The sequence below is a fragment of the Cebus imitator genome, unplaced genomic scaffold, assembly GCF_001604975.1.
Source record: "Cebus imitator isolate Cc_AM_T3 unplaced genomic scaffold, Cebus_imitator-1.0 Scaffold145, whole genome shotgun sequence".
NCBI lineage: Eukaryota > Metazoa > Chordata > Mammalia > Primates > Cebidae > Cebus > Cebus imitator.
In genome coordinates this window covers 5,721,596-5,736,040 of record NW_016107460.1, presented here as the reverse complement: position 1 = coordinate 5,736,040, position 14,445 = coordinate 5,721,596, and the positions used below count along the sequence as shown (strand labels likewise).

Here is a 14,445-nt window from a genome sequence, read left to right as displayed (position 1 = left end):
AAAAAAAAAAAAAAAGGCATCTGTAAAATGGGTTGAAAAGGAAGAGATAACAGAGCAGGACAGGAGGTCCAATAGCCAAATAATTGAGAGAAGGATATAAAAAACAATAAAACCAAAGAAAATTCTAAACTGAAGGACGTGTTTCCAGATGGCCACCAAGTGCCCAGTACAACAGATGAAAATACACGCTTAAGACGCAACTCTGGGAGGTTCCAGAACACCTGGGACAAAGATAGGCTCACAAAGAACCATGAACGACTTTGGACTTCTCATCAGCAAAGCTGGAGGCTGGAAGACAACAGAGGAATGCCTCTGTGATGCTGAAGGAAAATGGTTTTCAAATGGGAATGTTATATCCAACCCAAATGTTCCAAGGGTGTAGAATAAGGGGTATTTGCCAACACTTTACCCCCAATCATCCTTTCTGAAGAAACTGCTGGAGGATGTGCTCCATCAAAAATAAGTGAAGAGGGCAAGAAAGCAAAAGATATAGGATGCAGCAGTTTCAAAGTTGTGGTTTATGAATCTTAGTACTGTTCTGTGAAACTCACTTTATTTATGTGTGTTTGCAACAAATAACTGTCCTACTGATATCAGTGCAACACTGATTGTGATAGAATGATACGGGGAGGAGGGTGGGTGGAAAGAGTCCCCTTGTGGGTGTTGGGGGGATGGCAGGGGAGGAAAAAAGGAAGCATTAAATAATGTTAAGATGGAGAAAAATCTAGAATGGGCACGTTATGAGCATGCTATTTGGAGATATGGAGATAGATTCCTAAAGAACGTGCTAGAAGAGTTGAAAGTGGTGCCTTAGGAGAGGGCGAATGAGAGGGAGGAGGTCAGAGGCTCCTGGTTTTCATGACAAGCCTGGTGGAGCTATTTGATTCTTTAAGTGACGTGCATGAATAGCTTTGATAAGAATAGAAACCTAAAATGCTTAACAAAAATGACAATAGTGGGCTCAGTGGAGTAGCAGTCTCTGTAATCATCGAGAGGGTGTTCTCACCCCCAGGACTCGGGGGCCAGGAGATGCCTGACGAGTGGCCAAGAGCACAGCGGCTCCGGAGGCAGGGACTCGTGATTCCAGCCCAGGGGCAGGGCAGAGCTGTGGCTGGACATGTGGGCTCTGGCCTCCCACACACCTGGGGGAATCCCGGTGGGGCCGCTATCAGTCGCACAACCCTGGGCCAGCTGCCTGGATGCCCCAGGCTCAGAGTCTCTATCAGTAGATGGGATGGGCGGCGCGTGCCCCGAGCTGCTGTGGGTTAGTCAAGCCTGGCCCGTGCTCACTGAGTGGAGGCCGGGACTGAGCGCACAGCCACCTTGTTGGTCATAGCTTGTAGCTGCTGCCTCCGCTCTCGAAGCTCCTTCTGCAGCGTCTCATTTTCCGACTTGATTTTTCGCAGTTGGGATTCTTGGAAATCCAATTGTTGTTGTAAAGATGCGATCACTCCTGGGCACAGAGGCAGAGGCGGAGGCGGTGAGCAAGAGCAAGCAGGGGCAGTGAGGGACAGAAGGAGAGGGCCGGGCCACCGCGACAGCCGGAAGCGCTCTGCAGGGGGCTGACACTGCACCCTCTCCGGCCCACTGACCAGGGCAGGCAGCCTCTGGGCATCACAGCCCCTGGGCGGGGACTCACTGCGAAGCCAAAGCCCAGAGCCCCCAGGCCCACCTGTTGCAAGGCGGTATCCGGTCCCGGTGGTTTCCAGCTGGAACTGGAAGTCCAGGATGATCTGCTCGTACTCCTCCAGCTGGGCCAGCAGCTCCTCCTCAAACGACTCAGCCAGGGAGGCGGCCCTTCTCCCGGGGACCTCGTCTTCCTCCAGCAGCTCCCATTCCTCTGTGTCCTTATCCCCACCCCTTTCCTCCTCCTCCTCCTCCTCCTCCTCTATTTCCTCCTTATGCACAGCCCCCATCTGGCCCACACCTCCTCCGGCGCCCACATCCTCCGCCCCCTTGGGCTCCCCTTCCAGGCCCTCGTCCTCGCCGCCTCCCAGATCCGGCTCCTTGCCCCTCTCCGGCGGCACCGCAGACGCCTTCTGCATCTGTGAGATGGGTAGGGCAGGGGCAGGGCAGGGCTGCAGGGCACCCCCAGGGCGGGGACATCTAATGCTCACAGTGGGGGCACCGGGGAGGGCACCTCATTCCAGGCTAATACAGGGTCCAGGGAGCGGGGGAGCGTCTGCCTGGCAAGGCCACCAACAGTGGCCCAGGCACTGTGGCCTCAGGCACGGGTTCTCCCTTGGTCAAGAGGCTGTACCTGACCTGTGCCTTCAAGGGGGTTAGCGGCCCACCCACCTCATCTGCTCCCCTGGAGGGGGCACCCCAGGGCAGGGCTGCAGGGGACACCTGGGGCCTGGGCCTCTTAGCTGAGCCGCCTGTGTGGCTCCTGTGCTGGGGCCCTCCCTGCACGCCTGCTCTCCGGGAGGCCCGCACCTGCCACCAGCACTGCAGCTCCTCCTCGCCTCTGGAGAAAGCCTTCGGGAGGCTCAGCTTGCCCAGCTTCAGCGAAGCGTCTGAGGACCGCTCCTGCAAGACACCCATGGGACCCTCAGCTTTCCACCCCTCCTGCAGCACCCCAGGGATGGACCATCATGGCCTGTTCTTGATGGGACAGTGGCCTCTCATGTCCGGGGAGGGGACCTGCATCCTCCTGCCAAGGGGCTGGGGGATGTGGGTGCTGTGGCAGTGGAGGGCACAGGAACCTGTCGATGGGCAGAATTTGGGGGCAGTGGGGCTCTAGGCACCCCCAGAGCAGCCCCCAGCAAGTGGCCTTGCAGTAAGGGACAAGGCCTTAGAAGTCAGGGAGCCAGCCTTAGACATGCCCACCGTGCATGTCTTGGCCTGGGTGCTCCACCCTCAGACGCCCACCCAGCAGGCTGGGGAGGACAGAAAGTGGAAGCCCCTTGCTGCCTCATTCCCTGCCCCTGCCCTGTGTGTCTAGGCAGCCTTCCCTTGAGGCATTCAGGGCATTCAGCCGTCAGAGGCCCTCCCCTGGTCCCCGCTTCATCTCTGGCCCCCAGCAGAAACTCAGGCTGTGTCCTCAGGTATGAAAGAAATGGGGCCTTAGGAAGATCAGGTGACTGCCCCTGCACACAGCACAGACCCGCCTCGTCCAGTCCTCTGCGCAGACCTAGAGGTGTGGTAGCATCCCACCCACCCCAGCCCAGCCCAGCCTCACAGGGGGCCTCACGACCAGAGAGAGAGTGGGAAGAAGGGGTTCCCGGCCAGGGCAGGATTGCCGAAGCTACCACTGCCCACAACGCACATGGCAAGGCCTGGGGAATCCACCTGCGGGCGGCCTCCGTGCCCCAGGACTTCAGAGGTGAGCTCAGCCCTCATTTTATAGATGAGGACCCTGAGCCCTGAAAGTGCTGTGACTTGGCCCAAGTAGAATGTGAGTCTAAGGCCGAGTGCAGGTGTCTGGACGTCGGCTCACGGCTCCCGTTTGCATTTCGTGCTTCCCTTTGCCTCTCCCGGCCGTCAAGCAGAACCCCGAGGCCCCGTCCCGGCTCCAGCCAGGACCTGGAGCATCCAGGGGCCTGCATGTCACCAGCAGCTTTGGCTGCTGGGGCTGACCCACCTTCTGGCCTGGGGACATGGATGTCTCTTGGCCTTTGCCTCTGAGGGGGCATTTCAGCTGCTTCCTCAGGGCCTTCAGCTCCTCCTGGAGCACCACGATCTCCTCGTCTTTCTTCTGAACCTGTATCTCCAGCTTGGACAGGCAGTGATCCTGGGGAGAAAACCAGGGGCAGCCCGTGGGCCATGCAGCCACACACTGTCCCCCCACCTGCCCCCAGCCCACTCAGGAGGAGCAGATCTGCTGTCCTGGGACCCCGAAATCCCAGGGTCCCAGGGATGTCAAGATGTGTACTGCGGTAAAGAGCTAGTTGTATGAATCTGGAGACCACGATGTACTAGCTCTTTAGTGCAACCGTGCCTGGCCCCTCCAGCGCCTCTGCCCCTGTCCTAAGAGCGGACCCGAAATCCTCTTCCGAGAAGATGCGAGGCAGCTTCCCTTTCGGACCTGGTCCATGGGCTGTCCTCACCACTGCACTACAACACAGGACACCAGTCTTTTTTTTTTTTTTTGAGATGGAGTCTCACTCTGTCACCAGGCTGGAGTGCAGGGGCACGATCTCAGCTCACTGAAACTTCTGCCTCCCAGGTTCAAGCGATTCTCCCATCTCAGCCTCCCAAGTAGTTGGGATTACAGGCATGCACCATCACACCTGGCTAATTTTTGTGTTTTTTGTAGACACGGGTTTCACCATATTGGCCAGGCTGGTCTTGAACTCCCAACCTCAGGTGATCTGCCTGCCTCAGCCTCTCAAAGTGCTGGGACTATAGGCGTGGGCCACTGCGCCCGGCCAGGACGCCAGTCTTCTTTGCGGCCCCCACACTTAACCGGCAACGCCCTCCAAGCTTTTCTAGGGGTTTGGCAGGGAGCTCCTCAAACTTTTGTTCTCAAAATCTCAACTCCCTCAATTCTTCAAAATTAAAGACAAAAATGGAGATGTTTTCAGGCAAACAGAAATTGAATGTCACCAGCAGATCTGAACTTAGAGAAATGCTAAAGGGAATTCTTCAGGAGGAAGGAAAATGATCCCAACAGAATATTCTGGAAGGAAAAATAACTGGAAAGTCCACTAAACGTTGGCCAGGCAGTGGCTGACACCTATAATCCCAGCACTGTGGGAGGCCGAGGTGGGGGGATTACCTGGGGTCAGGAGTTTGAGACCAGCCTGGCCAACATGGTGAAACCCTGTCTCCAGCAAGACCAATGGGGAAACAAGGGAGCGGAGACACAGGCAGCCAGGTCAGGAATGAAAAAGAGGCTGTTAACCCATCCACACTGTGTAAAGGTAGTAATTATCCTTGTGCCATGTACAGCCATAGGCTGAGAAATAAGAAAATTTATATGAAATAGATGCCTTCCTAGGAAAACACAGAACACCAAAACTGAAACATGAAGAAAAAGAAAATCTAGATATCTTTTAAAGAAATTGAATTTGTGATTTTTTTTTCTTTTTTTTTGAGATGGAGTCTCATTCTGTAGCCCAGGCTAGAGTTCGGTGGCGCGATCTTGGCTCACTGCAACTCCGCCTTCCGGGTCCTGGTTAAACGATTCTCCTGCCTCAGCCCCCCAAGTGCTGGGATTACAGTCCTGGGCCACTTCACCTGGCCTAATTTGTGATTTTTTTTTTTTTTTTTTTCGAGACAGAGTCTTGCTCTGTTGCCCAGGCTGGAGTGCAGTGCACGATCTCGGCTCACTGCAACCTCTGTCTCCAAGATTCAAGCAATTCCCCTGCCTCAGCCTCTTCAGTAGCTGGGACTATAGGCACCCACCACCATGCCTGGCTAATTTTCTGTATTTTAGTAGAGACGGGGTTTCACCATGACCAGGATGGTCTCGATCTCCTGACCTCGTGATTTGCCCGCCTCACAGGTTTGAGACACTGCACCTGGCCCTAATTTGTGATTTTTAAAAGTGCTCCTGCAGGGGGATGGTGTGGTGGCTCATACCTCTTAGCAATTTGGGAGGCTGAGGCAAGAGGATCACTTGAGCCTAGGAGTTCAAGGCAAACATGAACAGCATGAAGAGATCTTGTCTCTACAAAAAAAAAAAAAAGAAAGAAAGAAAGAAAGAAAAATTAACAGGCAGAGTGGAATGAGCCTGCAGTCCCAGCTACTCAGGAAGCTGAGGTGGGAAGATCGCTTGAACCCTGGGAAGATTGAGCTGGGATCACTCCACTGCACTCCAACCTGGGTGACAAAGTGAGACATCATCTCAAAATAAATAAATTAAATAAATAAATTAATAAATAAAGGCCAGGTGTGGTGGCTCACACCTATAATCCTAGCACTTTTGGAGGCCGAGGCAGGCAGATCCCAAGGTCAGGAGTTCAAGACCAGCCTGACCAACATGATGAAACCCTGTCTCTACTAAAAATATAAAAATTAGCCAGATGTGGTGGTGTGTGCCAGTAATCCTGGTTACTCGGGAGGCTGAGGCAGGAGAATTGCTTGAACCTGGGAGGCAGAGGTCGCAGTGGACTGGGATTGCGCCACTGAACTCCAGCCTGGGCGACACAGTGAGACTCCTTCTCTAAATAAATAAAATAAAATAAAATAAAAGTGGTCCTGTGAGAAACCTCCAGACACAGATGCTTTCAACAGTGACTTCTTTTAAGTGAATTTAAGGAAGAAATGATATCAATCTTATGCAAACTCTTTGCCAGGCAGTGGCACACACCCCTAATCCCAACCCTTTGGGAGGCTAAAGTGGGTGGATTACTTGAGCTCAGGAGCTTGAGAGCTGCCTGGGCAACATGGGGAAACCCTGTCTACAGAAATTAGCCGGTGTGGTCATGCACACCTGCAGTCCCAGCTACTTGGGAGGCTGAGGTGGGAGGATTGCTTGAGCTCAGATAGGTCGGGGCTGCATGAGCTGTGATCACACCACCACACTTCAGCCTGTCTTAAAAAAAAAAAGAAAGAAAGAAAGAAAAAAGGGAACGGTTGTCCAGCCTTGTCTTTCTTTTTAATGCGGCCAGAATAACTTTGATACTAAAATTTGATGAGGGAATTACCAGACAGTGAAATTATAGGTCAGACTTTCTTATAAACATAGATTTAAAAAAAGAATAACACTACGGTGAATCAACTCATACCTAAATCAAGCTGGTGTTCCTATTCCTATTGTTTAGAATACATTCTCTGAGGCGGAGTCTGTGGGCGCAAAGGTATGTGGCTGGTTGGAGGCCGTATGTGCCTGCGAGCCCCTAGTGTAACTGCCACCGCTGGGATGAGGATGGACAGGGGTGAGGAACTTTGTCGAAGCAGGGGGTCTGGAGGTCATTTTAGGCCCTACTGGGGGACGTGCTGGATGCAGCTAACCAGATCCTAGAACAAGAGTGTCCACGGGGCAGGGCTGTCCTGCCAGCCGGACACAGAGCGAGGGGGTGGGGGGCCGGGATTTGCACCCCGTCTGCCAGTACCTTCTCGTGGATGGCTAAGAGGTACCAGGGCGTCCTCTTTCTCAGGCAGCTCTGGGATGCGACTGGGCTGCTGGTGACCGGACTCAGAGTCTGGGATTCGCTCCTTTTCCAAAAGTAATTGAGCTCGCAGGCGCTCTGACTGTGTGGGAGGAGGCGCCCTGTGGTGACGGCAGAGGCCGAGTGAGAAGCGGGTGAGAAACAGACTCTTCCCTGCCGAGTCCACCAGCACCTTGGATGACGACGTCCACCTTTCTGAGATTTCCCTCGGAAACCCCTATCAGCCCAGACAGACTCCCGTCTGTCCCCTAGCTCTTGTCACCCTCACTTTGAGGACACAGTGTGGTTCTGCTGTGATCACCATGTGGCGCCCACACCCAGCCCGGAGCGTGTGCTGAAGGGGTGAGGGAAGGCATGGAAGCTCCGGCCAGGATGCCAGGACACAGGGGCCAGAGCTGGGGGTCAGGATAAGGGTCATCCTGACGCTGTCCCTGCACACCCGGTTGCTTGTCCCCTCCTGGGGCCTCAGTTTCCCCCTCTTTAAACTGAGGGGAGGAAGGGGATTCTCCACCTTCCCTAGACCAAGGGGAGCTGGTTACTACAGACTCTAGGTCTCCTCCAATTAGGGCAAAAAAGGAGTCATGTTGCAATTTTACTAAAGACAAGGAGGCACGGCCCCAGGGGACTGCAGCCTCAGCTGTCAGGGAAGGCAGGGCCAGCTCTGTAGAAGGAGCCCAGGGCCGTGCTGTGTGAGCCCTCAGGAGGCGGGCAGTCCTGGGAGGGAATTCCACGGGGCATGGGCAGCGGCCCTGAGAAGCAGGCCTCCGGCTCAGGGACCCAGCAGCTGCAGGCAGAGGCCCTGGGGACTCCCTCACCGTCCACGTTCGTGTCCGAGCCCCGCCTGGCCAAGAGCAGGTCCTGGGCACCCCTCCAGGTCTCCGAGCTGCGGTATAGCTCCCCGGACAAACTGGCCTTGGTGGGTGAACCTTGCAGTGTTGAAGATGCCATCTGATGACTGCTGTGGTCTCATCTCCCCGGATCTCCCAGGCAGAGACTCATTTATACGTAAGCAGCGGGTGCGGGCACAGGTGGCTTTTCTCGTGGATGCATGGGACTGAGCAACCGGGCTGAACCGAAGGGTGGGTTCATCGTCCTGCCTCCCTGGTGTCTCCACCTCAACAGACCTGCGTGTGGCTGAACTTCTGCAGCCGAGGCCTCCTTTCCCCTGGAGGGGCAGACCCCATTTTCCTTGGGTAAAAACCTACCTCCTGAAAGTCTCAGAGGCTCTCTTGCCTCCAGACCAGCCCGTCCAAGGCAGACCCTGTTTCACCTAAATGTCAGGAATCGGCCCAGTGGCAGATGCCTATGAGCAGTGTGTAGATGCAGACCCCCGCCCGGGACACCGTGTGGTCCCTCAGCCCTCCCCAGAGACCTGCCCATAACCACCCCGGTCCTGGAGCACTGACCGCCCACAGAGACCCTCTAGCTGAAGCCTAGACAGGTGGGAGCCCTCCTTCTGCCTGATGTCGGCTAAGATTTGTGGGCAGGACCCACCCCACCCACCCCCCACCCTGCCCTGCTTACTGGTCACAGGAACTAAGCTCCAGCTTGCCATCCCTAAGAACGGCATCTTGTGTGGGGATGTGGGAGAAGCCCAGGGCCAGGAGCAGATGCTGGGATGAGCCTTGGCTCGCACAGCATCCCCCAGGGGACCACAGAGCTCAGCAGCTGCCGCTCCCAGCCTCCTGCTCCCATCAGTGAGGGGCTGGACAGGATGGCTGCTGGGGCTCCCTGGGGGCACTGTCCTTAATGAGCTATCTGACTTTATGGGGTTCTTTCCTGAAGCTTCCACAATATTCAACTATCTCCACTCCCCTAGCCCCTGGCCCTAATGAATTTTCGGTGGATGAAAAGCAAGAAGTCTGGGGACACAAATCATCAGCACAGTGGCCAGAAGAGGCCTCTCTCCACCCCTGGCCTCCCTCTGTCCCCCGCCACCCCTAGCTTCCCTCCACCCCCAGCCTCCCTCCACCCCCTGCCACCCCCAGCCTCCCTCCACCCCCCCAGCTTCTTTGCTGCCCCAGCTCCCTGCGCACTGGGTGGATTTCAAAAGCAGCAGCTGGGGCCACCATACGAGCCAACTCTGACGGCTGCTCGCAGGCTGAAGGGGGCAGGAAAGCCTCCCTGGTTCCCCTGACTCTGACAGGGAGGCAGGCAGCTTCACAGGCGGCCCTGGTGGGGCGTCTTACCACAATGGGAAATGGACGTGGCCCTGGTGCTGAACTGGGGGCAGTCAGGGCGCGTGAGGAAGAGCCTTCTCAGTTCCTCCATTTCGGACATGAAGCCTGTGAGGCTGGCGGTGTCCTTGGGCTCACTCTGGCAGAGAGGGGAAATAAGGCGGGTGCTAGAGGACCCCGACCCTAGGCCAGCGCTTCCAAGTGTGGGTAAACCCCCATATAGGTACCGAGGAAGGGGAGCCAAGCAGAATCCTGGCACAATTAGTGAAGAATATCTCAGTTTATAGTGTTACTACTCAGTGATTTCCTTTTATATAATCATTTATATAAACACATATTAGTTCATAGAGTGAGTGCCTAAAGAATACCTTACCACTCAGTTATTTCCCTATGTGTGTGTATATATATATGTATATAAAATTATATCTTAGTCGGAGGAATGCCTGGAGCAGACACGGTGCAGAGCATGATTTAAGGGAAAACAGTTATACCAGGACAAGAACCCATGGCCCAGGCGGCAGCGTTCAGTATCGTAAAGATACCCGCTGTATGGCAGGCTGGGGGCGAGAGCCACTCCTCCTGATAAAGGAGTTGTAGGACCTTGCTCCAGTTCTTGTGGAAGGTGCCCTCGGACCAGCAATCCCTCGAGCATCCGAGGGCTCAAAACCCCTCCGGATAATCGCACCTTGGTGACTGTGAACTTTATCAGCTCTTGTTACTGTGCTGCTCAAAAAGCATCCTGCTATAGAACTCACTGGAAGCTGCCAGCAGGTGGCGTAGACCCTGACAGCTCTGTCACTGCTGTGTGACTTAGTATCCTCCTATAGATACTCTTAGAAGTAGTTTGCCCATAGACAGAAGTATCGCATACTGCACCCTCTTCACTGCGCACGGCCCATCTCCATGCCTCGGTGACCTAATGGGGGCGGACCCCTTACTGCACACGGCCCTGCCTCCATGGGAATGGGCCCCTTGCTGTGCACTGTCCACCTCCTGGCCTCGGTGACCTAATGGGGGCGGACCCCTTACTGCACACGGCCCTTGCCTTCATGGGAATGGGCCCCTTGCTGTGCACTGTCCACCTCCATGCCTCAGTGACCCATGTTTTATTGCTCACGACCCTATCACTATCCTTAAAGATGATTTCACTCACTGCCCTGCCCCCTAACCTATACACAATAAATACTCACGCTTCTGGACATTCAGGGCCTCGCCTGACTCCAGTTACAGGTGGCGTGGCCCCCCGAGTCCAGCTGCGTTTTCCTTATACTTCTGTGTCCTGTCTCTTTATTTCTCGGATCCTGTGCCTCAGCACAGCATAAGGGACACCCCACCACCCGGTGGGGCCCTCAGCCCCACACCAAGGGCAGACACTGTGTCCCCTAAACCATCACAAATCACCCTGATGGCAGGTGCCTATGAGCTGTATGTAGACACAGACCCCATACCCAGGACACCATGTGGCCCCTCAGACCTCCTCGGAGACCTGCCCATAACCGCTGCTGGTCCTGGAGCTCTGGCTGCTCCACCGAGAGCCTCCTGGGGAGCCTGAAGCCCAGACGGACGGGGGCCCTGCTTCTGCCTGACTGCTGGCTGAGATTCACCGACCATGCCGACCACGCACGGCTGCTCACAGGCACTAAGCCACGCTCCCACTGGGTTTGAAAGGACCTGGGTGTGTGCGGGTGGCAGCGGTGTGTCCCCTCTGTTCCTCTCCAGCATACTGGATGCTCAGCAAGAGGCACTCAGACCACAAGAGCCACTGGGTCCAGGCAATGCATGGAACTGGAAGCTGCCAGGTGCTGGGGTGACCATCACGGGCTCCACCGGCACATGGTGGCACGGGTAACCTGTCCGTTGAGGTCACCTTCCCCATTTCCCCGCCTTTAGTCTCCTTTTCAAGATGCACCCAGGGAGTCTGGGCCAAACTGTGCATCTTCTCCCTTGGCCAACCAGAGACAGTGGGAGCCAAGGTCTGCAGAGGGGAGGACCGATTCAAAGCAGCTAACCCAGAAGCCGGTGGCATGGGGGGACTAGGGCACCAGGTCCTGCAGAAAGGGAGAGAACCGCAGGGTTCTTTCCACCACTAGCGCTCAGTTCGTTGTCTTCCTGGAATCCCCCTGGATAACCCATCAGCAGAAGGCCTGTGGAATGCTTTGTGGGCTGACAGCTCTATGGGGCCTTGGGGAGCAGGAGAAGCAGGTCACCTCAAGCCCATGGCAGCCCTCCTCCCTGAACCCATACCATCTTCCCATAGCAGCGGCTCACGGTCTGGGCCGACTTGCTGAGCACGCGTGGCTTTTGGTGCGGTTTCCATTCCGGGCGCTGGGCATCCCGGCTGGCCACCATACCCTGGAGGAGTGCCAGGCCCCTGGCTATTGAGCTGGACATTGAACTGTGCCTCTCAGACATGCTGGCATCCTTAGGTAACATGAGACATGGGACGCAAAGATGGAGTGAGCTTTGTAGCCTGAATGAGGACCTGAATGAGAGCAGCCCCGGCTGTCCCTGTGGACCTCTCTTCAGCCTGGCTGGGGTGTCGAGGGGAAGACAGCCTTGAGCATGGACCTGCTGGCTGGTCCAGTGGGAGGATCAGCTTCCAGAGCTCCAGGTCCTGTGGGCCCCTGGGAGCAGTGGTGGCATCACAGATGTCTCCATAGAAACCGTTATCAAGCAAAAGGGGCCTGCAGCCGATGTGCTGGAAGCTGATGCTAGACGCTGGGTTTTTGAGAAAACAGAAGCTTGACACGGAAAGCTGACTTCCAAGGCGGGCGCGGTGGCTCACATCTGTAATCCCAGCACTTTGGGAGGCCCAGCTGGGAGGATCGCTTGAGCCCAGGAGTTCGAGACCAGCCTGGGCACTGGAGACACCCTGCCTCTACAAAAAAATTTTCAGTTAGCCAGGTATGGTGGCATGCACCTGTAGTCCGAGCGCCTCAGGAGGTTCAGGTGAGAAGATCACCTGAGCCTGGGGAAGTCGAGGCTGCAGTGAGCTGTGTTCGTGCCACTGCACTCCAGCTTGGACAACAGAGTGAGATTCTATCAAAAAAAAAAAAAAAAGAAAAGTCAGCTCTCTAGGACACAGGAGTCCAGTTCAAACCTGTCTTTCTCCCTGTGCTGGATTGAAGGCAGGAATCATATTGGAAAAGGTTCAGGGGTGGGTTCTGGGATTAGCAGGTGATTGGTGGAAGGAAAGCAGAGGTCTAGACAGTCCTCCAGCCTGGCTGGCTCTGCCTTCACGCCTCCTTATGGGAACCACGTGCAAATCTGAGCTCAGCAAGCTCATTCTGCACAAATCCATGTGGCCACAGCGGTTCCCACTGATTTCATCCTGTTCTTTGTCTTGTCAGCAGAGGGGCTTTCAGCGTCTCAGCAAGTCATTTCTTATCTGCTGTCCTGCAAACTCAAGGGTTTCTGTTACTTACTGATTTCTTTAACTCTTTGGAGCACGGTTTCAATAGGGCATGTCATATTCATCTCAATTTTCTGCAATTAAGAAAAGGGGCTGGAGAGGGTCCACCAAATCTCAGGATGCTAAAGTGTACAAGTGCCCTGGGGTATCAACAGTCTGTCCCCTTTTTTCCCATCTTCATCATCAATATTTCCCTTATTTAAAATCTAATACTGTATCAGTGGCTCTGAAAGGAACATTTTAATATCCTTGGTTAGAATCCTCAATTTACAAACATTTCTTAATACCTGAAAATGTAATTAAAATAAAAGAATTGGGGAGACCTCTTCCAGATAAAGATATATTTATTTATTTTTTGAGACAGGGTCTCACTCTGTCCCCCAGGCTGGAGTGCAGTGGTGTGATCTCAGCTCACTGAAATCTCTGCCTCCTGGGTTCAAGTGATTCTCCTGCCTCAGCCTCCTGAGTAGCTGGGATTACAGGCTCCCACCATCATGCCCAGCTAATTTTTGTATTTTTAGTAGAGACCGGGTTTCACTATGTGGGCCAGATGGTCTCCAACTCCTGATCTCAAGCGATTCACCTGCCTCTTCCTCCCAAAGAGCTGAGATTACAGGTGTGAGCCACTGCGCCAGCCTTATTGCTTTTTTTTTTTTTTTGAGATGGAGTCTCACTCTGTCACCAGGCTAGAGTGCAGTGGCGGGACCTCAGCTCACTGCAACCTCTGCCTCCCAGGTTCAAGCAATTCTTTTGCCTCAGCTTCCTGAGTAGCTGGGACTATAGGCGTGCATCCCCCATGCCCAGCTAATTTTTGTATTTTTAGTAGAGATGGGGTTTCACCATGTTGGCCAGGATGGTCTCGATCTCTTGACCTTGTGATTGGCCTGCCTTGGCCTCCCAAAGTGCTGGGATTACAGGTGTGAGCCACCGCGCCTGGCCTATTGTTATTTTTTGATTGCGGTAAACTACACATAACATACAATTTACTGTCTTAGCCATTTTTGAGTGTAGAGTTCAGTGGCATTAAGCACATTCAATCTTTGTACAACTATCACCACCGCCCTGCTCCAGAACTTTCTCATCACCCCACACTTAAACTTAACACAGTGGGTGTAGGTGGGATTTCACTGTGGTTTTGCTTTGCATTTTCCTAATGATGAGTGAGGCTGAACATCTTTTCATGAGCTTATTGGTCATTTGTAGATCTTCTTGGAAAATTTTCCATTCAAGTTTCTAATTGTTTTTTTCCAGTGGAGTTTTTTTGTCATTGAGTTTTTATATATTCCTGATCCTATTCCTTTATCAGATATATGATGTGTGAATATTTTCTCCCTTTCTGTGGGTTGCCTTTTTACTCTGTTGATAAGAGTCCTTTGACGTTTTTACCTGTGATGAAATCCAATTGATCTGTTTTTAAATTTTGTTGCCTGGTTTCATACCTGGGAAATCATTGCTAAATCTAATGTCATGAAACTTTTGCTTGAGTTTTCTTCTAAGAGTTTCATAGTTTTAGCTCTTATATTTAAGTTTTTGATCTACTTTGAGTTAATTTTTGTATAAGGTATGAATGTGCTTGACAAATATTTCGTTCAATGAATGAACCACAAAATCTGGTGCTAAGATTTCGTGATGAAAAATACCACAAAAGCTGGAAGGCAGTGGGAGTGAAACGTGACAATGCTTCTGCCCCATGAGGACCTGTGCTCTAGCCTGAGACATTTTTTCTTGACTGTATTTTTTCTCAATTGCGACCTGTGAGTGAATCCACATTTTTTTTTTTGAGACAGAGTTTCACTCT

The 14,445-nt window shown here is 53.6% G+C and overlaps 1 protein-coding gene across 1 annotated transcript in view; it reads right to left on the bottom strand.

Annotated features, from left to right (window-relative positions):
- CCDC27 (coiled-coil domain containing 27) overlaps window positions 1-11,950 on the bottom strand; it is an 18,338-nt gene extending 6,388 nt beyond the window's left edge. Inside the window, 9 exon segments of the mRNA XM_017542691.2 lie at window positions 1,323-1,453; window positions 1,673-2,045; window positions 2,437-2,529; window positions 3,584-3,733; window positions 7,002-7,159; window positions 7,874-7,984; window positions 9,248-9,374; window positions 11,480-11,766; window positions 11,769-11,950. Of these exon segments, the coding sequence (XP_017398180.1) occupies window positions 1,323-1,453; window positions 1,673-2,045; window positions 2,437-2,529; window positions 3,584-3,733; window positions 7,002-7,159; window positions 7,874-7,984; window positions 9,248-9,374; window positions 11,480-11,766; window positions 11,769-11,799 (1,461 nt within the window). The 5' untranslated portion in view covers window positions 11,800-11,950.
- Between the last annotated feature and the right edge of the window lie 2,495 nt (window positions 11,951-14,445).